At 44.1% G+C, this 24,901-nt stretch overlaps 1 protein-coding gene across 2 annotated transcripts in view; it reads right to left on the bottom strand.

The window, feature by feature from the left end:
- Window positions 1–24,901, bottom strand: part of SRPX (sushi repeat containing protein X-linked) — an 80,608-nt gene that overhangs the window by 17,257 nt on the left and 38,450 nt on the right. Inside the window, exons 2-4 of one of the 2 annotated variants that reach the window (XM_032778501.2) lie at window positions 13,547–13,606; window positions 8,653–8,844; window positions 7,624–7,800 (exon numbers count right to left, since the gene is read on the bottom strand). In XM_032778501.2, coding sequence (XP_032634392.1) covers window positions 7,624–7,800; window positions 8,653–8,844; window positions 13,547–13,606 — 429 coding nt within the window. The remainder of the gene's footprint in view (window positions 1–7,623; window positions 7,801–8,652; window positions 8,845–13,546; window positions 13,607–24,901) is intronic. The other variant, XM_032778502.2, reaches the window with a different exon arrangement.

Genomic DNA, 24,901 nt, shown 5'->3' with positions numbered 1-24,901 from the left:
TGGACCTGACATCACCAGAAAGGTTATCATCTGTGGCTACTTCAACTGTCTTTAAATATTTACACACACACACACACACACATACACACACCCTACCTCTCAAAATGATGCAGCTGACTACAGCAGACACTCCATCTTTGCTCACTGAGGCCACACTTACAGACTGCCAGGGCCCAAAGGCCATATACAGGACCTGATCCAGCATAGTTCTTAAGCATGTGCTTGAAGTTATGCACATGCTCAAGAGCTTTGTTCTCTTATCTTTAATTTGCACTAGGACTAGGTGGTGCAAATTGCAATCACCCTCTTAGATAATAGGAGAATGCCATGTGCAGAGATTACTGGGCCTAGTATCTAATGCTCTATGTTGAATCAAGCAGCTCTAGGATGTGCTCCACTCTCCCAATATCCTAGTATATCAGTTGCATCCAACCTGCGATTACGTATCATAGGCTATTAAAGAGGCACAATGGCATGGGATAAAATAGCTTTTCAGTCATCCTCTGAATCTCTTTGCTGACATGGCATATGTACTTGTTTATTTAAACCATTTATTAGGCATTTCTGACATTAAGGCTATTTAGTAGGTGGACTGACCTTGTTTGGAAGGTTTATATCCTGTTGGGGAGGGAGGCAGGCATTTAATGAAAAATTTGGAGCTGTTCAACCATGATTTTCCTCAGCTACTTTCTCATACTTTATTAATGCTTCTTGGCTACTAGGTTGTAGCACCAATGGTACTTGACTCCGCCTATGGAAATCATCTTGCTTTAATGACGGCTCCAGAACAAAAGGTCAGTAACATTCTACTGAATAAACGCGGTCTGTTGATCTCAGTGGAAAAGGGATGAAGACAAGTTTTCAAAGAGCCTCTGGCTTTCTGAACTCCTATACCTCTGACATGGGCCATCTTGCACATTTAAAAGGTTTATTGACAACTTGTTTCTCTGGCTTGTTAAAGGTTTTAATTTATTTGTTTTTGAAAGAGTGTGGGAGGCAAGGTCAGGGAAGGAAGGGATGGTAGAGAATACAAAAACCTAATACTTATCTGAGTACCTGTATGTTGTGGATAAAGATTTGGTGCCAAATAAACACTACTACTGACTGTAGATGTGATTAAAGATTGCTGTAGTTAATTCAAAACACTTATTCCATGTAAAAAGCACGTAATGGAAAGAAGAATCAATAGATCTGAGTTATAAAAAAAACAATAACTGAACTTCCCCCCCCCCCCGAAAACATTATGATGTATTTTGAAACATCACTCCATAATCCATGATGAGTGCCTTTAAATTATTAATTCAGAATGCAAGACCAATTCCAGACTTTCTCAGAAGGGTTACTTAATTGTAGGTCTTAACTAGAGGTGAAAGTAAGCCAATTCTTGCTGGTACACCATCCTGGACCAGCTTCCCGAGGCCAGCAGGAAGGACCTGGGGCCCCTGGCAGTGGCTGGAGCCCTGGGCCCTTTAAATTGCCTCCTGAGCCCCGCTGCTGTAGCCCTGGGGTAGTGGCGGCAGGGCTCCAGCGGTCATTTAAAGGGTCCGGGGTCCAGGTGCCACTACCACAGCAGAGCCCCAGGCCCTTTAAATCTCCACCAAAGCCCTGAGCCCTGGGGTAGCGGCAGCTGCTGGGAGCCCCCGGGGCTCCATCAATTATTTAAAGGGCCTGGGGCTCCACTGTGGTAGCAGCGGCCAGAGCCCCAGGGCCTTTAAATTGTCCCCAAGCCCAGGGGTTCCCAGCTACCTCTGCAGTGCGGTAATTTAAAGGGCCAAGGGCTCTGGCGGTGATTTAAAGGACCAAGGGCTCCCAGCTGCAGCTACCGCAGCCAGAGCCCCAGGCCCTTTAAATCTTGATTTAAAGCGCCTGGGGATTTAAAGGACCGTCTCTTTCCGGTTGAGGCCAGGCCCCTTCTGCTGAGGCCTCGACTCCTGTTCAGGACTCCAGTGTACTGGTAAGTCCTTCAAGTTACTTTCATCCCGGTCTTAACATTTCTATAAGATGTAACATAAAGGATATAGTGGAATGGTGAAGGTATTTACCACAACATCTGTTATACAGCTAGCTGAAAAATAAGAATGTTCAAAGTTTTGGGGTATTTCCATTTCCCAGGGACTGAAGTGGACTAATTTCCCCACAGTTTGATAATGTTTTCTATACAAAGTGGTTACTGCCATTCTCCCCCTCCCCGAAAAACCTGGTTTCGATTGAACAAAAGGTTTCAAGGAATTTAAGTATTGTGTGAAAAAATTCATTTAGAAAAAAAGTCACATTTCATTTTTTTAAAAACCATGAGGGGTGGGGGGAGGGGCGGTGGCAAATTTCAACCATCTCTATCCCCCAGCTGGCAAATGTGCCCAGCCCTAACCTTATCTTGTTACCTCTGCCCAGTCTTGACTCTCACCATAGCTTGAGACCTAGTAACCAATCCTAACACTAGCACAGAGCTATCATCCAGTCCTAATGGTAACTGGCCCCAAAAGCTGGTCTTAAACCTCGCCCCAAAACATCCAAGATTCCCAAACCTAAATTTGGCCCAGGGCTACTCCCTATCTGCAAGCCTGCCCCCAGCCTGGGGCCAGCCACCAATCCCAAACACGAACCCTACCAGAAAGTACAGCTGGTTGAGAAACTGGGGAGAGGAAGGGTGTTGTGGGTAAAAAATGTTTTTTTTCCCCACTTCTCAGGTTCGTAAAAGGACACATATTTTCTTCCTCATAATTGTTTCTGAAACTTTTTAATCAACATTATTTTCTAAACTAAACTTTTCTTAACATTGTTATCAACATTTGCTGCACTTCGGTAACTATTTTGATGATTCCAATAAAACTTTTACTTAATCATTTTGATAAAAATGTTGCAAACATAAATTTTGTGAAAAAACAAAAAGATTCCAAAAAAGTCAAGAGTTTTTCATGGAAGTTTTATTAGTGAGAAAGACCATTTTCAACTAAAGATTTTTCACTCATTAAACTTCCAACTGCTCCAACTTGTTATTGGCACAAGAGAGGAAGCTGTAGGAGCACATAAGTTGGGTTTTTAAAGTTTATTTTCTAGTGCAAAATGAGCTACTTCATCATGAAGAACCATCAGAATATATGTAACCTACACACCTCCTGGGTATGGTGTTCTGTCCCATCTAGTTGCGCTGAGATCACGTAAAGAAAGAAAGAGAGAGAGAGAGAATGAGTTTGTTCTCCAGTCTTAGCTAAGAGCGAGTTGGTTTTTAGCTCATGCAGTAGAGGCTCATGCACTAAATTCCAGGCATCCCAGGTTCAATCCCACCCCCCGACAACTGGGGTCTGTCGACATTACACATAAAATGGGCAAACTCCATACTCGGCTACACCTTTGCAGTTTTGAGCCAGGGAGTACAGTAAGGGACCAGAACAAAATGTTAACAAAAGAACAAAAATCAATACAATAGTGACAACAAATCCCATTGACTTCAGTGGGGTTTGTGGATACTCAATATCTCTGAAAATCAAAGCATTTCTCTTTAGGTGCCTAAATACAGATTTCGAAGGCTAATTTTAGGTACAAAAATATTGGCATGTGTGTTAAAAGAGTCAGAAAAATATAACCACCACCTGAGATTTAAAAGTCTTGTTTTGTTAACGGCTGATTTGCATCTGGTGCTACTTTTAAAGGTCAGTTATTTTATTTTAAATATGATGGCAGGGTTACAGCTTGTTCTCTGGGTGGAATAGACTAAACCTGACCTTTTGTTCTTTCACAGAATATCAGGGTTGGAAGGGACCTCAGGAGATCATCTAGTCCAACCCCCTGCTCAAAGCAGGACTAATTCCCAACTAAATCATCTCAGCCAGGGCTTTGTCAAGCCTGACCTTAAAAACCTCTATGGAAGGAGATTCCACCACCTCCCTACGTAACCCATTCCAGTGCTTCACCACCCTCCTAGTGAAATAGTGTTTCCTAATATCCAGCCTAGGCCTTCACCACAGCAACTTGAGACCATTACTTCTTGTTCTGTCTTCTGCTACCACTGAGAACAGTCTAGATCCATCCTCTTTAGAACCTCCTTTCAGGTAGCTGAAAGCAGCTATCAAATCCCCCCTCATCCTTCTTTTCTGCAGACTAAACAATCCCAGTTCCCTCAGCCTCTCCTCATAAATCATGTGCTCCAGCCCCCTAACCATTCTTGTTGCCCTCCGCTGGACTCTTTCCAATTTTTTCACATCCTTCTTGTAGTGTAGGGCCTAAAAAACTGGACACAGTACTCCAGATGAGGCCTCACTAGTGTTGAATAGAGGGGAATGATCACATCCCTCAATCTGCTGGCAATGCCCCTACTTATACAGCCCCAAAATGTCATTAGCCTTCTGGCAACAAGAGGCACAACACTGTTGAACGATCATATCCAGCTCTCGTCCACTGTAACCTCTAGGTCCCTTTTCTGCAGAATGTTCAGCATTTGTTCCTAGTCTGTAAACAGTGAATGGGATTCTTCCGTAATTAAGTGCAGGACTCTGGCACTGTCCTTGTTGAAACCTCATCAGGTTTCTCTGGCCAGTCCTCCTAATGGCTCTAGGTCCCTCTGTATCGTAATCCCTACCGCCTCCGGGTACTCCTCTTGAGTTTTGTGTCATACTGCAAAACTTTCTGAGAGTGCAGTCCACGCCATCCTCCAGATCATTAATGAAGATATTGAACAAAACCAGCCCCAGGACCGACCCTTGGTTACTCCTGAACATGCATGTGGCTTTGAATAAATGAACACCTTGCAGTCTGCAGACTAATTCTCACCCAAATGTAAATCCTATTTTGCTTTTTAAGTGTTGAATTAATATGTTTAAATAAACAAATACTTGGGCCAATCAGTGCAGCCCATCTCACTGAATAATATGAAATTAGCTCATGACTTCTGTATGTAGCTGCATTTTTAATATTGTACCCACCAGCGCTATATGATTGCTTTTGCCAAGATTCAGTTCCAGTTGCTTTGAGCTGGATAAAGTGCCACAAGTACTGCTGTTCTTTTTTTAGTGAAGCTACAGTAACAAAGGGTGGAGCTAAATCTGACATTTTGCAAAAATACCATTAATTCAGGATTTTAATTATTTTTTGCATAATATGGACCACACTTTAGTAGCAAGAGGTCCCACGGACATTTCCCTTCCCATTCAAAGTGGGGTGGATCCCACCTCCTGTCCCATTCGTGATCACTTAATGCCCCTGAGGCACCTATAGGAATTGCCTTCATGAAAAAGTAACACGTAAAATGTCTCCCTTTGGTCATCATTTCCTCTCTCTTTCTCACTTGTTCTCTCTCTCTCAGCTGGAAACAAGGAAGAGAGACAGAACCGTGGGACCAGCCAGATTTCTGCAGGCCACCAGCAAGTTCTTCACAGATCACAGTTTGGAAATATCTTTTCTGCACTGACCCTTCTCAGAGGCCCCAACCACTGCTCGCTCCATCCCCCTTCTGTCCGCCTCTTGCTCTCTCCCATCCTCACTCATTTTCACTAGGCTGGGGCAGGAGGTTGGGGTGTGGGATGGGGTGAGGGCTCTGGGGTGAGGCTGGGGATGAGAGAGAGGGCTCTGGGCTGGGGCACGGGGTTGGAGTACAGGGTGGTATGGCCTCTGGGCTGGGGGTGTCAGCTTCAGGTGGGGCCAGAAATGAGGGGTTTACGGTATGGGAGAGGGCTCTGGGCTAGAGTAGGGGTGCAGGGTGTGGAGGACTCCAGGGTGAGGCCAGGGATGAGGGGTTTGGGGTGCAGGAGGGGACTTTGGGCTGGGGCAGGGGATTGTGGTGTGGTGGTTGAGGACTCTGACTGGGGGTGCAACCTCTGGGCTGGAACTGAGGGGTTTGGGGTATAGGAGGGGGCTCCAGGCTGGGGTAGGAGGTTGGATGCGGGGGAGGGTGTTGAGGGCTCCAGCTGGGGGTGCAGGCTCTGGGATGAGGCTGGGGATGAGGGGTTTGGGGTGCAGGAGCAGGCTCAGGCCTAGGGCAGGAGACTGGGGGTACAGGAGAAGGTCCGGGGTCCCAGTTGTGTTTACTGCAGCTCCCAGGAAGTGGACACTGGGTCCCTGTAGCCCCTAGGTACATGGGCAGTCAGGAAGGCCCTGCGTGCTGCCCTTGCGCCTGCAGGCACTGCCCCAGCAGCTCCCAGTGGTGCGGTTCTCGGACAATGAGAGCTGCTTAGCCGGCACTTGGGGCGCGGGCAGCAAGCTGAGACTCCCTGGCCGCCCATGTGACTAGTGGCTGCAGGGACTTGACGGCTGCTTCCAAAAGGCACACGGAGCTGGGGCAGGCAGGGAGCCCGCTTTAGCCCGGGGGCCCTACTGCTCCACTGACTAGACTTTTAATGGCCTGGTCAGTGGTGTCAACCAGAGCCACCGGGGGTGGGGGGGAGGGTGTCTCTCTGTACTGAACAGCAACGTGCTGCATTTAGGACTTAACTATGGCACTGTCTTACGGAATTACTATGGAACACATTCACATGCTGTGAAGTTATAAATATTGATAGTCTGCATTTGTTAAAGGAACATTTCAAGTACATGTGCTGCACTATTATTTGCAGTGAGATTCCCAGGTCAGTAGTGCAAATTGGTGAGGTCGCAGCAAAGGTGATGACATTTCACCTTTCCCCCATCACACATAAAATCAATCCTGCAAAAGGGCCAGACCTGAGTTTGCAATAAAATACAAGACAAAAAACAAACTTAGTGTGAAGATAGACAGTCAGGGGCATGTATAAAATTGCAAGGCAAAAAGTAACAGTAAAATTGAACAAACCCCCATGAATGTTAGAGCCACAGCAGGGAGACTCCAATGTCATTTCACCCGCTAAGCTAGACTGAGCCACAGGCATCTTGAGGAAAACCATAGCATCACATACACATCATTAAAAACATAAATATTGCTCCAGCCATGAAATCAAATTGTTGGTGGCCAATTCAAATGGCTAAAGACCTGCACATCCGGGTGACTGAAAACTGAGCCCTTATCAGGAGCCTCCCAAGAACATCAGCAGCGGCTGAGACACTTCGGCTATATCTTCTGATGAAATCTTATTAGTAGAAAGGAGAATTATGTAAACTGGGCTGAAAATGTATCCCAGCCTAATGTAACTTCTCCCATCAGAAAAGCCTGTCCTCACTTCCCCAGAATTCACTGGGAGTCCATGACCCCAAGATGCAAAAGTAACAGAGGAAGTCCCACCATATTGGTTAGTTCTGATGTTCTTTTAGGCTTAAGATGTCGTGTCTGTGACACAATGCGGCAGGTACAAGATGCTGCTGAGGAAGGACAAATAATTACAACAGGCTTCATAGGCATTAAGATCAGAAGGGTCTATTATGAGCATAGCACAGGCCATAGAACATTGCCCAGTAATTTCTTCACCAAGCCCTTAACTTCTGTCTGAGCTACAGCAAATATTTTAGAAAGAGATCCCGTCCTGATTTAAAGTGATGGAGAATCCATTATACCCCTAGGTAAGTTGTTCCAATGCTTCTCTAAAAGACACGCTGTTTGTTTTCTCGCTGACATGGATGCAGTAGCCATGTTTCCAATGCATTTAAAATATTTTGGCATTAACGGGCTACAAAAGCTTTAAATCTGGGCTCCCTAGGAAGTGCAAACCTCATCTTACTTACCAACACAGGAGGCTGGTCTGCTACTCCAGACTTTGTTGTCCATACATGTTACTGTCCGGTCTCCTTTTAGCTGGTATCCTGGGGAACAGTAATACTCACATCTGGAGTTAAAGTACGCGCCATCTATGCACTTGAACCCCCCATTAGTTGGCATGGACAGTGTTGGGCACCGTATTTCTGTAAAATAAAACAAATGTATCCATTCTCTTCTGATTTGCCGTTCTAGAAGAGTAGGGGGGAAACAGATGTGCAGTACTGTATGTGAACAAAACATGGTTAGGAATTTTTCAGTCAGAGCAAGTGAAACTGCTCATATGATTTTCCCTCCTCAAACAGACTTCAGATTTTGCTATCATACAGGTAAGTTAGCCCAATGGAATGAAATTGTTTTAAGGAAAGGCCAGCTGCCCACTCTCTTCTTTTGTCAAAATGTTTTCGCTCACAAACTAATGGTGGGCCCATTCAACCTGGTGACATTCAGATTTTGCAAAATGACATACAATTAACAGTGTGGCTAGAATTAACTACCCACAGTATTTTAATATGTTTGCAAAGAGGAATTCTTATAACCCCTCAGTTTCAGAAAGATTTCTACAGACTCAGAGCCCACCTATTCCATGAAGCATTCCTGCCTTTAATGCCTCTCTCCACTCTGTTTTCTCACTCCTCTATAATGCACCTGCCATGACTTGAGACTGCAAACTGCTCTGCATTCAGCTATTTGACACAGTCCATCTACCACACAGCTCCATGTACATCACAAGGGCTATGTAAATAATGACTGAAACAGGTGCAGCTACGTTAGCTACGGCTTCACAAAGACATATTTATTTTTAAATTCAAAATATGAATGAGAGCCCAAAGATAAACAGAGTTAACTCTAAGAGCAGCTCCTGCCAGTTAAGTTTCTCCCCATCCCAGCATTGACATTAAATATAAAAGCTACTCATATAGACATTAGATACTAGACAGAGATGAGTTTAATCACACAAACAGCAATATATGTGCACACAAGTATGATCTACTCACGTTTACACAAAACTTTCCCAGACCAGCGTTTGTTGGACTGACAAATAAGCTGTTGAGGACCATGTAGTTCATAGCCTTTCTGGCAACGAATATCACATCTTGTCCCCAAGACATTTTTGTAATATCCTCCTTGCGGTGTTCTGCAGTTTGCATTACCATGTTTCACCTTAATGGGAGAACACCAAGGCGTTTCTGGCAAAGAGAACAGAAAAACAAACACAGAACACATACATTTTACTAACGACTAATTAACTTAAGTCAACTTGCAAAGTCACTTTGTTTGTTTGATGTTGTAGAGAGAGTTTATTAAAAAGAAAAAATGTAAAAAAACACATCCAGAGATGTAACTTCCTGGCCTGATCCAGCAAGGTGCTAAAGATATCACAATGTCAGGCCTTTAAAGGTGAGCTGTTCCTGCCTGTTACAAATTAATGAGGGTTTCTACTAAACTGGGTGTCTAAATGTCATGCTGGTGGAATAAATGTGCCACCATGTGGACAGTTTCATGATCACCAATTGATTTATGTTTTAATATCCCACAGAGGATGCATTTACCTGCCCTTTGGTCACCAAAGGTGGCAACTGAAATTGCAAGTTCAATCTCAGTGAAGCTTTATCTTTATATGTGGCATAATTTTATTTTCCTTACTCTTGTTTTAATACCTTTTCATTCAAAACTTCCGTCAGGACCATCAAATACACACATACCAGGGCACCAGGGAAACAGACATGGCCGCTGGTGAACTCCATGAAGGCTCAAACTCCCTTTTATGAAGGGCATTATTATATACATCATATTGCAGAAATGTCAAGTTTGGTTGCTTGGACACAAGAAGGAGAGATCCCAGTTATATGTGTGGGTGTTTCACTTGTGCTGAATGAATTTCTAGTTTCCATCTCAGGTGTGAGGCTGAGCCAAAACTCATCAGCATGCCAGGATAACACTTCTCTGATGGCCCCATCAGTTCCACAATATTCAAGATATCACTTGAAATATGCTAATTTTCTCATCCTGATTATGAAGAAAACCTTCTAAATGTGAATGGGTGCAGTGTTTTTCTTACGAAATCTGTAGATCTGTCTGTCCAGGTCTGAGAAATTGAAACAAAAGCTCTTAGAGAGTTAAGAACTAGCTTCATTCATCTTGAGTGGGTGTTAACTCAGTGTCCAAGTACAATGTATGCACACAGGCACTGTGTTTGAATGTCAGCCAGTATATGCATGTCTTATGTGTTTCAAGGTTTGCTTATGTTAACTGATGAAATGTACACTCAGTCTTGCGTTACTGCTTATTTCTAGTACAAGTGTACGTACACACATAAACAGAAATGGACCCAAGATGCAAAGTTCATATCCAGATCTTAAACTGTTCCAATATTTGAAGAGTTTGGATCTAGGGTTTTGGTTCAGGCTCATCTTTAAAATATGCCAGCACTGGTCCTGAAATGTGGCTCTCATCCACCAGCAATTCTATACAATCATTCAGGAAGGAAAGAATACTTTGCCTAAATTCAATTTAGGAATGGAGTTGCAGAGATCCCATCAGAGAGGCACCAAGCTGAAGAGGAACGGGGTAGAAGGCCCAAGCAGCCAATGATGATGGGCTGCTCCGAGTTGTGCTGGGGATTGGGGCCAGAACAAAGGAAACACAAAAATGTCTGAGTCATCTTTTCCCCAGCCCCAACCCATTCCAGCACTTTGCACACAAATGGAGGAACACAGAAAACTGGCCTGAAATATGTGATTCATCTTCCTCTAAAGCATCCAGTAAGCTAAGTATAGGTTAGACATGAGAATCAATGTATTACAGGGACTGCCAAATCAGAGCAGAGTTGGCATTTGGCCACGATACTGGGATTAATAACCATACTTAACTACTGCAAAAAGGGGTGAGGGGTGTCTAATGACTGTAGGTGGTCAACTCTAAATATATATATTCAAGAGAAATCCTCCATCAGCAAAACTTCCACTGGGGCACTGGTTCAGTTAGCAGACTGAGGTGTGTCAGCTACAGACCTTTCCTAGGCAACCAAAACTACTTTTCTGGGGGTGTGAGGGGCAATGAGTGAGTTTCCTGAGGGAGTCTTCTATCCAAGTAATACTTAAGGTGACTCTGCTTAACTCTGGGATTTGATAAGGACACTACTTAAGGAGGTAAGAGTGTAGGCCAAAAGGAAGACAAGCACGGAAATGTCACACAGCATGCAATATTCTGAAGGTATATAATGAGCCTTTATGGGATCTGGGAGGGTTTCCAGAATCTCATGCCTAAACAGTGGCAAAACCACAAGAGTCATCTAAAAGTTGTCTTTCACAAATGGAATCAGTTTCACAGATATTTATTATTGACTCTGTTGATTAATTTCATCTCCACATTTCAAATGCCTTTCCTCATATTTGGGATCAGTTCCATGAACATATTTAATGTGCTCTTATTTCACATACCATACATGTTGTATTTTTAATTCAGTGTATAATTCCTCTACATAAAATGGTTAGATATTTTTACATCTCCCCCAGTGGAAATTTAAACTTCCACATAAATTCTACTGTGCTGTTAGTAGAACCACAGAAACAGCATTGGACAGTGGAAGGGGAGAGACTGAGAATGGAAAAGGGTGTGACTGCCAGGGTTTTAGTTTATTTCCCAAAAAGCATTTTAAAGAAGCACAGCCTGTTTCCGAAGCCATTTAACTCAGTGACATACTTATGTTCTCTTACAGAACTGCAACATCCACATGATAGTCCTACTAACACACGTCTGTCTACTCAGGCTGGGAGGCCCACTTCCAGCTGCAGTGGAGTCGTACCCTTAAGGGTCTGGATCAAAGTGGCTTTTGTCTGTGGTGAACAAAGAAATACTGCACTCTGGGGGCTTTTTCTTCTCATGGGAACCCCAGGTAGAGCAGGCATCTCACATGTCAGGGAAGAAGCATTCTTCTTGACAGCAGCACTTTCTATAGTGTCTGTCAGCACTGTCCAAATGCTGGCTTTGGATCAATGTTCCTGTAAGCTCAGGAAGCAAAATGCAGAGGGGTTTTTTAATACACAGGGCTTATTGGTTGATTAGGCAGTTGAACAGGGGGGTCACCAGGGAGGAAGGGAACTCTTAGCTAAGTTGTTGGGAAGGAACTCAGTAGAGATGTTTCCTTGGAAGTCTGAGTTGGTTGAAAAACATCCAGATGAGCACGGAGGGTTTGGCATGTGGCCAACCCCTGGCAAACAGACTGCAGGGTTTAATTTGCAGACAGCACTGTGAACTGAAAATCTGCTGGGTTTACATAGCTCTGCTTAAGATACACATACACACCATGCCATGCTAGGCATGTACTGTACATTTTTCAAAAGGCATGCATAGTGGTTAGTATATTTGATACTCTGACATTTTTACAAGGAGAGATGGTCCATAACCAAAACCCGGGACATGAACACCCTCACATTTTGGTGAACTTCTGATCCAGATCCAATCTTACAACTCAGATCCGTATCTGTTTTTTTTTTGTTTGTTTTTTTTAAGTGACCTGCTCGCCAACTCAAATAAATGCAAGCAAGTTAATACAACTTAGGTCTTCTCAGCTTCATGCCTTTGATTTTTGGATCTGAGTTGTCTAATCTGCTACGAAAGCTCCCATTAGAGCTTCCAAATTCAATATAGTTTTTAATATTTGTGTTAATAAACCACTGTGTTTCACATACCACTGTGACATCCTTGCAGTCACTGAAATAATTTGTTTTGGATCACTTGTTCCTAGACAGAGTCTACATTTCGACCACTAATCCACAGTCCAGCCAGCATTCGTTTATCTTTACTGAATCACTTGAATTCTTTGTTTAAGTATCCACAGAGGATTAAAGGTTAAAGATAAAGAACACCACAGAACAGAATATAAAGCTATGGGCAAATATATTTTTTCTGATTATATTTTTAAAGCAGGATTTTCACACTGGGATACACTTTGGGGGGGAGCAAAACAAATATTTATAAAAACATAAGATAGACAGTATTTTGTACCTTTTCCTTTGGTACTCATAAGTAGCTTGCATGCATATCCTTGTGTAAAAATCCTGTTTTATTCTCTGTCTAGTACCAACATTAAGCAAAGCTACATTAATGCCCAATATTTCTATGTTATCACAACAATGCAATACACTGTCTTCTTGCATGTCCATAGACAAGTTTACCGATGCAAAACTTCAGTAAAATAACTTTTTTGGGGTGAGGGGAGAGCACGGGGCTGAGCGTGGAACCAGATTCTTCAAGAACTAGGCACATATGTCACAGATGCACCAGTGATTTTGCTACCAGATCCCATTGGTCAGTAAATTTGTTTGGAATAGGGAAGAAAATCTGAATCTGATTTCTATACTTGCAGAATTCAATTATCTCATTAATGTGCCAGCACATTTTGTTTAATGTCTTGTATGTTCATTGGCAAACACATTTTACTCTTCATTCCAGGTTGCAAGATGAATTTGAAATGTCAAGGACTATATTAAGAAGCTTATGAAAATCAAGCTCTCTTTCATGCGCTTCCATACCTTACCATCAACAGGTCCAAATTCTGAACAGGATTATCATTGATGGCTTTGGCTATGAGGTATGAAAGAGGCAGAAGACAGCTTATTTTTAATATTCATGAGTTAGCAGCTTGACCTTTTGAGGGTGAAGGGAATAAAAAACAATAATTTACTCATGTAAGCTAAACAATGCACAGTGCCTGTTTCATTTTCCACTGTTTAGAAAAACAAAAAAAATGAAAAGCTTATCTTGTCTGAAAAATCTGAACACAAACATGGAGCTGGATCACTCTAAGACTTTATGATGCAGGAAGGAAAGAGAGAAGATCTCCCAGCAACCAGCCGATTTTCTTTAGCACAGAAGCAAAGCATTCACCTTTATATCTATTGCGTGCATAAACATCTTCGTCATCTTCTATGGGTGAATATCCCGATCCTACAATACAAAACGAAAAGAAAAACTGCAGCAAGAAAGGAAATATAATTTTAAAAGAACAAGAAAAGCTCTTGCAGAGGCGTGCAAGTGAGATTAGGATGCAACAACCTAAGCAATGCTGACAGCATAAGCTTCCATGATGATTAGATTTATAGTGGAACCAGTTTATAGTGAATTTGGATAGGGTGAAACTCTTTTTATAAACAAGTAGAATGAAAATGTCAGATTGTTATTATGCAACATGTATTGGAAAATGCAAATCACAATTTCTCTCAGAGGGAACTTCCAGCTAGTGTGAAGTTATTTGAGAGGGGGAGTCGAACAATGGAGTGATTTCACTGTAAGATGGTTCCATAGTATAAGTGGCTGTTAACAGCCATCATGCCAACCAGCTGTAGTAAAACTGCCAAACAGCTGCAGTAAATGTGTGTGACTGAAGAACAATCACGGTTTACAGCACAACTTATGTAAGTGAAACATTGGTTACATTCCCTGAAAACATAGTTCTACTCAATCAAAAGGTTTTGTTTTGTTTTATTGTATTAAGCCTTCCATAGTCATTCAAGCTAAAGAAATGAAAGCTCAGCTTTCTTTAAAGGATCTGGACAATTGCTGTAGTAGCAAGGTGAGTAGGAATTGCTTTCTGTCAAAAAGACTCGATAAACACTCAAAACAACATCACCCACATCATTAACTTGCCCATGGCAATAGAATTGTGCAGCATGTAATATTGCTGCAAAATATACCTGAGCAATATTTAAAAGGTGTTAGTTTAATCAGAAGCTTTAGACCTTAATCTGTTTGAGCAAAGGGACAGTTATACCTAACTTTAGTGCAAGTCGGATTTTCTTCACGGTAGTGGCTTCTACAGACTCAGGGGATCAAGTTTCCTGATCTTTATAAATTCTAGCATATAATGGGTCAGACATTAAGGGAATGTCTATACTGCAGCTGGAACTTCCAAATTAAGTTCCTGAAATTACAAATATCGAAATAGTTAACATGGGGTCATTAAGGCACCAGGCCAAGATTTTCAAAAATGGATGTCTAAAGTGAGGCTAGTACGACTATATTTAGGCTCCTAAATATATGGCCTGATTTCAAGTGTTGAGCACCCAGCAGCCACTCCTGAAGTCAAAGCCAGTAACTTCTATTGCCTAGGCAAAATTAGCACATGGATGAAGAGCTGCTGGCTAATCAATCTGTCTTGAAGAGATACTTATCACCACATAGACAGTGTCTGAACACCTCCCATGTATTTAAAAATAGAAACAACAACTCCTCTCTCTCCTCTTCTGTCTTCGTTCCATTCCAGCCCCCAGCAGAAACAGCTTCATTACTGTGTAGTTTTTGTTTTCATGTCTGCAGTGCCTGTTTCCCCAACGGTCTAAGCCCAATTCACTGTTCCTTTATGTCTGCAGTTTTGTCCTTCCCATTCATGCCATTGCTGCTAGTAACTTACCAGAAAGCAGCCTGCCCTGCTCTGCCAGCATGGCATCCCACCTCCATCCCACACAACTGCATAAAGCAGCTTAATTAGCATGCTGAAAGCCATCAATTTGAAACACATGGCAAACACAGAACCTGTTAGGAATTTGCACTAGGTTCTCTGCTCTGTTTTAGTGATGTTCCATAGAAAACCTGCAACAGGCCACAAACTCCACATAGGAGAAGTCCAGCCCTCACTTCCACAGCTGAACTGGAAGTGGACTTGGCAGTGAGTTCCATTGTGTAAAGGGTTCATACCCTTTGTGCAGCACAGAGCTTAGCTATGGGGGAGGGGGACATATGGGAAGGCAGGTGTTGTGCAGATCCTCTGATTTTATCCCTTACAATAGAACTGTGATAGAGGTGCGTAGGCCTCTCCACTCACTGGACTAGAGTAACATACAATAGAGTCATTTTGGTAGCCCCTCCATGGGCTATGGGGGATAGAAAAGGATGCATGAACCCAAATCAACTGCTCACTCCTGGCACTGTGGAGAGAACTGGCCCTATGTGAACCCTTTAAGCCTCTATGCTTGAAAATCAAGATAGCTCTAAAATAAACCTATCAAAGGATTAAAAAAAACCAGTCACAATTAATCACAGTTTTAATCACACTGTTAAACAATAACAGAATATCAATTTAATTTTGGACGTTTTTCTACATTTTCAAATATATTGATTTCAATTACAACACAATTTTATTTTTGGATGTTTTTCTACATTTTCAAATATATTGATTTCAATTACAACACAATGCAAAGTGCACAGTGCTCACTTTATATTGTTATTTTTATTACAAATATCTTCACTGTAAAAAAGATTTTTAAAAATGCAATCTATAAGTCGAAGCATGAAGGGGTATATGAATGTTTAGCATATCTGGCATGTAAATACCTTGCAACACCGGCTCCAGCAGTGCCATACAAACACCTGTTCTCACTTTCAGATGACATTGTAAATTAGAAGTGGGCAGCATTATCTCCCATAAATGTAAACAAACTTGTTTGTCTGAGTGATTGGCTGAACAAGAAGTAGGGCTGAGTGGACTTATAGACTCTAAATTTTTATATTGTTTTTTTTTTTTGAGTGCAGTTATGTGAAAAAAAGTTCCACATTTATAAGTTGCACTTTCACGATTGAGACTGCACTACAGTACTTGTATGAACTGAAAAATACTATTTTTTGTTTCTTTTTTACAATGCAAGTATTAGTAATCAAAGCATTTTATTTTAAATACATGTTGTGAAATAGATTTTTGCTATAAAAACTGTCAAATACACTTAGTGTTCTAATTGTGATCCTGCCCAGGGATCAGCAGTTAGGCCCTGACTCAGCACACTATGTTGGCTCCAATTCATCAAAGCACTTAAACAAATGCTTCATTTTAAGTATGTGAAGTCTTCAGTGGGACTATTCACAATTAAGTACTTTGCTGAACAGGGATGGAGTCACGCAGCTGGTAAAATGTTCTGTTGAACAGGGGCCTACGCACATGATTAATTCTATTGACATCAGACGAAGCATATGGACAGTCCCACTGACTTCAGTGGCACTTCTCACATGCTTAGTTGGATTGGGGTCTTATTGCAGTAGCTGACAAAGTAAGGTAGAAATTAGGAGATTGCGAATACAGTGCTGAAACAGTAGGCAATACAATAAAGGGCTTACATTCACAAACAGTGCACAATATATAAATTGGACCATTTGTTTATAAACAAACAAAGTATCAGGCCAAAACATGCAGGGATGTAGGTAACACCACATTCTTTGTATTACTTCTCCAGAAGCATTTAATTATCCTCACATACGTGTCATACCCTTCATCTATTACCTGCTAGTGAGGTATACAAGAATTTATGGTGTGTGCGTGTGGAAAAGCCATAACCAGTCCGCAAATGTAATCAGCTAGACAGGATCTTCCTAAGAGATTGGTTCTTGGCAGAAAGAAGAGGAAGGATATCAGATTGCAGAGGACATTTCAAGAGGACTTTCCTGTCCCTCAGTTTATTTAGAAATTTACCTTCTCTGCTACAAGATTCCCTTGCAGGCCCCCTGGCGGGGGGGGGGGGGGGAGCAAGTGGGGCAACTTGTCCCACAGCCCAGGCTCTGCAGGGACCCCACAAGAATGGCTGAGGCTCCCTCCCCAGCCCTGGCTCGACCTTCCCTGCACTCCTCTCCCGGATCCTCAGCTCATCCAGGAGCATCCCTGAACAGCGGTGCAGCGTGGCTCCGGCGGGGTCTGAGCTCCTCCCCACTCAGAGCTGCGTGGCAAGGAGGCGGGGCTGGGAGCTCCAGCGGGGCCTGAGTTCCCTCCGCTTGGCCTGGAGCGGGGCGGAGCTCAGGCCCCACCGGAGCCATGCTGCAGCTGTCCAGGGATGCTCCTGGATGCGCTGAGGATCTGGGAGATGGGGGAGCCGGGGGTAAGGGGCCAGAGGGGTTGGATAAGGGGCAGGGAGTCCTGGGGACAGGGAGGGGGCAAAGGTTGGGGGGGCGGTCAGGGGACAGGGAATGGGGGGTTGGATATGGGTGTTCGGGGTCTGTCAGACTCAGTGGGTGGGTGATAGGGGTCGGGGCATCAAGGGAAGGGAGTAGGGGTGGGTCCTGGGGTGTGGTGTGGGCGGGTGGTCTGGGGACAGGAGGGGACAAGGAGCAATGGGTCGGGGATTCTGAGGGGGGTGCCACTGGGGCAGGAAATGGGGGGTCAGATATAGGGCAGGACCAGGCTGTCTGGAGCACGCTCCCTTATCCATAAGCTCATTCGCAGTTGGAGACTTGTGAAAGAGCCAAGCTGTAGCTTTCTTAGGGCCACTCACCTTTCACTCTCAATGCCAAATCAGTCTATATTTAAGTTCAGTGCAATAGGGAGATTCATGCGGAGAGAGTAAGCTTCATTTAAAATTAGCAACTACTCCTTACCAACCTACCAAGGGAGTTCCCACTCCCTGCATTCTGGAGGCTTCAGAGGGTTATTCAGTGGTTCTCAACTTTTGTACTGGTGACCCTTTCACATAGCAAACTCCTGAGTGCGCCTCCCCCCCTTATAAATTTAAAAACTTTTATTATTTAACACATTATTAAATGCTGAGGCAAAGCGGGGTTGAGGTGGAGGCTGCAAGCTCACAACCCCAGTATAACCTCGTGACCCCCGAGGTCACCCCCAGTTGAAACTTCTGGGTTAATTTTAAGTTCAACTCTGGTCCATTCACATGCATGTGCTATTTTGAGCATGTCAGTTTTCACAACATATAGCTCATCCAGATTCTGGAACAGCTCAAATGCTAAGTTTGTGGAGTATGTACTAAGTATACAAAGACAATCCACAGTAACGCTCCAGTTGTGAGGGACCCATGGAGCCGATCTCTAGGAAACAGATAAATGCATGGAGGTTAAGTCACTTGTCCATTAATGGCTATTAGCCAGGATAGTAAGGAACAGTGTCCGTAGCCTCTGTTTGTCAGAGGATGGAGATAGATGGAAGAGATCACTTGACAATTACCTGTTAGGTTACTCCTCTCGGGCACTGGCATTGCCATTGTCGGTAGGCAGATACTGGGCTGGATGGACCTTTGGTTTGACCCAGTATGGCTTTTTATGTTCAACCTAAATGAACCAAAGTTTGGAGGGAGATATTGCGACAGGAAGCCAGCAGAGTATCAAAACCTGGAAAACTCTGACTGGAGGGCTCAGGCGTTGGTCACAAGCTGAGGTGGTTCAAAATGTCTGATTTTTTTAAGCAGAATCTTATTATTTCTTTATACATCAAGACATCAGCAAGCAGCAAATATTTGGCCACACACTTCTGAAACCCCAAACCATATTCAAGTTTTGGCGGACTAATTTCAGCTTTTCAATTAAAAAAAACACAACAAATTTTGAAGGAAAGCAGACATTGTCCATGATTTTTTTCTGCTTTTTAAAAACCCCTAGTTTTCAATCCAAAAAAAGTTTTGACGGAAAATATTTGTCCAACCTTTTTAATGAGCTTTGGTGCCTTTAAGCACTAGCTGATGCTGAGAACCAGTGATACCTTTTAAAGAAGTTTTCTCAAAACTGGGTTTGTGCCGAGATGCGGAAGGTTTATTTTTCCCAGGGTCGCCCATGGGCGGGGGGGAGCAAGTGGGGCAATTTGTCCTGGGCCCCACAGGGGCCCCCACGAGAATATAGCATTGTATAGTATAGCATTTTTTTTTATGGAAGGGGCCCCCGATATTGCTTTGCCCCAGGCCCTCTGAATCCTCTGGGTGGCCCTGTTCCCTTGCGCATGGCAGACCACCAAGCCGATACTGAGCTTCTTGCTCAGGGCAATCAGCCCCATGCACAAGCATAACCATGTGTGTTACAGGAATCAATTTCAGTAAACTAGCAAAACTCTCTGTTGGATAGGTAGCACATAGCAGACATTTTCAAATATTATAGGGAACCAAGCTTAAAAGAGAAGGGTGGGGGAGGAATGACATAGTGCCCTGTCTCTTGGAATTAGAGGAGAGATTCTTAACAATTTTGATCACAAAATGTAGGAGAGCACTCATTACCACTTGAAACACTTTTATGTTTGGCTAAGAGGAGAATTTTCTCATTGGAGCTCTTCAATTCAGCCTGGCTGACAAGCAGCAAGACAAGAATTAAAATAATGATTAACAATGGGCAAAGGTTCAACATAAACAATACAAGTTTTAAATGCTAAATAGGTAGGGAGGGTTAAATATTAAACATGGAACATTATGCTGGAAACACTTATACATGTGAGTACCTTTACATACAAGGGCTTCTGTTAAAATCCAATGGACTACTCACATGCATAACGGGAATGCAAGCAGGCAGCATTCAGTCCCATTACCAGATATGCCTTAGACATGCAAGTGGTTTCACATGGGTGAACCCTTGACCTATGTGGAATCCCAGTAACAGAATGAGGGACTGGATGATGCCAAGGTCCATCTGCATAGATCTGCTTGGATCAGGGCCTAAAATTGCAATCTCTTTGGGGCAGGCACTGTGTCCTCCTCTGTATGTGAATAGTGTCTAGCACATTACCTCTGAAACCTACCACGTTACAGGAGAACCTCAGAGTTATGAACACCAGAGTTACAAACTGACTGGTCAACCACACCCCTCATTTGGAACCGGAAGTACAGAATCAGGCAGCAGCAGAAACAAATAAATAAATAAATAAAAATAATAAAAAGCAAATACAGTACAGTACAGTGTGAAATGTAAACTACTAAAAAAACGGAAAGTTTAAAACAAAGATTTGACAAGGTAAGGAAACTCTCTGTGTTTATTTAAATTGATTGTTTGATTGTTTGCTTGAACAGTGTGAATTTGGACAGCTTTGTTCCAGGTGAGCCTTGAGTGGGCCTGACTGCTATAAAAAGACAGTCAGCAGCGAACCAGCTGAGCGGCGAACAGCAGAGGCTAACAGAGGGAGTTTGCCTGGGATCTGTCCATGAGGAGGTATACTAAGTGCTGCATCAGGGGGGCTGTGTTGGTGAGTATCTGAGCGTCTGCTGCAGGGGACAGTTTGTCAGTTTGACTGTGTGCTTGATTGTTTGCTTGAACAGTGTGAATTGGGAGAGCTTTGTTCCAGGTGGGCCTTGAGTGGGCCTGACTGCTATAAAAATGTAGTCAGCAGCTAACCAGCTGAGCAGTGAACAGCAGAGGCTAACAGAGGGAGTTTTCCTGGGAGTTCGCCTGGGGAGAGCCCACTGAGGCTTTCATCTCCCGGGCTTCTGTGAGTTGCTGCAACAGCTGAAGAAGCTCTTAGAAGCAAGACATTATGGAAGGCGAGCATTCAGCTGTTGCAATCTGCACAGGTTGTGCCATGTTTATCTTTCTTCCACAGGACAGAAGCGACTTTGTGTGTACAAAGTGCAAGCTGGTCTCCATATTGGAAGAGAAGGTTTGAGGTCTGGAGCAACAAGTATCAACCCTGCGTTGCATACGTGAAAATGAAGATTTCCTGGACAGACGTCAGGATATGCTTCTACGGGCACAACATCCTGGGGAATCGGAGCGGGCTGTGCAGAGGAATGAGAGGGATGGTGAAGAAATTTGGCAGCATGTGACCTCCAGAAGAAGCAAGAGGAGCGTCCATGTACCAGCAATGGAGATACAGGTGAACAATCATTTTCATGTTCTCTCCACAGGTACTAATGCGGAGAGTGGAGTAGATGGTACATCTGAGAGAAAGGAGCAGAAGGAGACTCCACCAATTGGAAGGCACGAGATAAACTGTCCTAGGGATGGGGGTTCCACGACCTCCGCTCCCAAGAGAAGGCCGACCGAGAAAACCGAGAGGTCTGCTGCTTGCCAGGAGCTAGGATTCAAGATGTGACGGAGAGACTGCCGAGACCCATCAAGCCCTCGGATCGCTACCCCTTCCTGCTTCTCCAGGTGGGCACCAATGGTACAGCCAAGAATGACCTTGAGCGGATCACTGCAGACTACGTGGCTCTGGGAAGAAGTATAAAGGAGTTTGAGGCGCAAGTGGTGTTCTCGTCCATCCTCCCTGTGCAGGGAAAAGGCCTGGGTAGGGATCGTCGAATTGTGGAAGTCAACGAATGGCTACGTAGATGGTGTCGGAGAGAAGGCTTTGAATTCTTTGACCATGAGATGGTGCTCCAAGAAGGAGAAGTGCTAGGTAGAGCCAGGCTCCACCTAACGAAGAGAGGGAAGAGCATAGATTCATAGATTCATAGACTCTAGGACTGGAAGGGACCTCAAGAGGTCATCGAGTCCAGTCCCCTGCCCTCATGGCAGGACCAAATACTGTCTAGACCATCCCTGATAGACATTTATCTAACCTACTCTTTTAAATATCGTCCAGAGGATGGAGATTCCACAAACCTCCGAGGCAATATTCCAGTTTTAACTACCCTGACAGTTAGGAACTTTTTTCTAATGTCCAGCTAAATCTCCTTGCTGCAGTTTAAGCCCATGCTTCTGTTCTATCCTTAGAGGCTAAAGGTGAACAATTTCTCCTCCTCCTGATGACCACCTTTAGATACCTGAAAACTGCTATCATGTCCCTCTCAGTCTCTCTTTTCCAAACTAAATAAACCGCAGTTCTTTCAGCCTCCTTCGTAGGTCAATGTCTCAAGCTTTAATCTTTCTGTTCTCTTCTTCGGCCCTCCCACAATTCTCCACTCTTCTTGAATGCGGTGCCCAGAACCGGACCAATACTCCAGTTGGAGGCTAACCAGCGCAAGTAGAGCGGAAGACGACTTCTCGTGTCTTGTTTGCAACACCCTGTCGCAAGCACACATCTCGCAAGCAGCTGGTCTAACCCTAGTGAGGAAGGCTTTAAACTAGGTTCCCGGGGAAGGAACCAAGCCGGCTCGCGTAGAGTGGGCCGAGATGATATGGGAATGGACCAGGAGGAAGCAAGCAGGAGAGCAAGAGGGAGGACTCCTGTCTCAGACGAGAAAAGCGGACAATCAGCGAGTTAACTTAAATGCCTATACACAAATGCAATGCACGCCGGGAACAAGCAGGGAGAACTGGAACAGTCCTGCACAGTCAAGGACTATGATGCGATGCATAACGCGACTTAGTGGCATATCAACATGACGGAGTACTGTCATGGCATGGGATTAAACTGTTCAGGAAGGACAGGCAGGAGAAAAGTGTGGGGAGTGTACTGTATGTAGATCTAGTATGACTGACTCAGAGCTACTGTAGAATGCAGAAAACCTGAGAGGTCTCTGGAATAAGTTAAAGGGAGCACCAAGGTGGTCGTGCATGGTGGAGTCTGCTATAGACCACTAGAGCAGGGGGATGAGGTGGAGAGCTTTCTTCTGGCAACTAGCAGAGTTACTAGATCCGCAGCCCTGGTTCTAGGGAGACTTTAATCACCCTGAATCTGCTGGAGAAACATACAGTGTGCACAGACATCCAGAAAGTTTTAGAAAGTGTAGGACAATTTCCTGGTCACAGTGCGAGGAACCAACTAGGCAGAGTTCTTCACTGCTTCTCACAACAGAGAAGAGTTATAACGGGAACAAAGTGGATGGGACCTGGGAGGCAGTGACCATGAGAATGGTCGATTCAGGATACCGACACAAGGAGAAAGGAGAGCAGCAGAAGAACAGATCCTGGACTTCAGAAAGCCAGACTGACTCCCTCAGGAGCTGATGGGCGCACGATCCCTGGAAATAACATGAGGTAGAAGAGTCCAGGAGAGCGGCTGTATTTAAAAAATCCTTATTGAGGTTGCAGGAAGAACATCCCGATTGTGTAGAAGAATAGTAAAATGGCAGACGATCAGCTTGGCTTAACACATGAATCGTTGCTGATCTTAAACCAAAAAAGGAGCTTACAAGAGTGAAGCTTGGACAAATGGCCAGAAAGAATATAAAAATTGCCTCAGACAGTGCAGGACTGAAATTAGGAAGCCAAATCACACTGTGGAGTTTCAGCTAGCAGAGATATGTAAGAAGACAAGAAGGGTTTTCTTCAGGTGAGTAGCAACCAAGAAAAGTCAGGAAAATGTTGGCACTTACTGACTGAGGGAGGCAACCTATGACAGAGGATATCGAAAAGCTATGACTCAATGCTTTGTTTTGCCTCTGTCTCCAACGAAGGTCACTCCCAGCGCTGCACGGGGAAAAAAGTCAGCCAGTATGGGAGGTGACAAGCCTCGTGGGAAGGAAGTGGTTTCGGACTATTTAGAAAAACTGGCCGAGCACAATCCATTAGGGCCGGATGCGCTGCATTCCGAGGTGCGAACGGAGTTGCGGGATGTGACTGCAGAGCCATTGGTCATTACATTTGAAACTCATCTGCGAACGGGGGTCCAGGATGCTGGAAAAGGTTACTGTGAGTGCCCTCTTTAAATAAAGGAGAAGGAGGATCGGGAACTACAAGGCCAGTCCCCTCACCTCAGTCTTGAAACACTCATGGAGCGGTCTCAAGGAACAATTGACGCGACATAGAGAGAGGAAAGTGTCATCAGAACCAGTCAGCATCGGAGTTCACCAAGGGCATCCATGCTTGATAACCATACGACGGCTTCTATCACTAGAACTTGGCTGCTGTGGATGAGGGGCAAGCAGGGGTGTTATTCCTGACGTTCAAGCTTTCTGACAGCGGTCTCCCCAGTATTGCCAGCAGTTAAAGTAGTCATGGGCGGTGATGGACTATAGAGGGATAGAAAGCTGGCGAGGTCATCAGGACTCAACGATAGGATCACACCATCCATCGTGGCAGGCCAGTTTCAAGTGGAGTGCCAAGGTCAATTCTGGCCAGTTGTTGTTCAAATCTTTCATTAAGATCTGGAGGATGGCGTGGCTGCACTCGCAGATAAGTTGCCCAGATGAACAACAAACTGGGAGGGTGCTAGATATGCGAGGGCTGGGAATAGGATACAGAGGGGCTAACAAATTATAGAGGACTTGGACCAAAAGAACCTGATTGAGGTTTTAACAAGGACAAGCAAGCCCTGCATTGGGACAGAAGCAATCCCATTCCTGTACAGACAGGGACCGACATGGCTAGGAAGCAGGTTCTGCAGAAAAGACCTAGGTTACAGGACGAGAAGCTGGATATATGAGCAACGTGGTGCCCTTGTTGCCAATAAGGCTACGCATTTCGCTGTATAGTAGGGCTGTGGCCAGCAGATGAGGGATGTGATCATTCCCCTCTATTCACACAGTGAAGGCCTCATCTGGATCTGTTCCAGTTGTGGCTCCACACTACAAGAAAGGAGTGAAAAATTGGAAAAGAGTCCACAGAGCGCAAAAAAATGATTAGGGCTGGAGCACATGATCTATGAGGACTCAGGGAACTGGATGTTTCTCGCAGACAGAG

The sequence above is a fragment of the Chelonoidis abingdonii genome, chromosome 1 (assembly GCF_003597395.2).
Source record: "Chelonoidis abingdonii isolate Lonesome George chromosome 1, CheloAbing_2.0, whole genome shotgun sequence".
Classification (NCBI taxonomy): Eukaryota; Metazoa; Chordata; order Testudines; family Testudinidae; genus Chelonoidis; species Chelonoidis abingdonii.
Note: the sequence above shows the minus strand (reverse complement) of the source record. Positions and strands in the feature narration are given on the sequence as shown.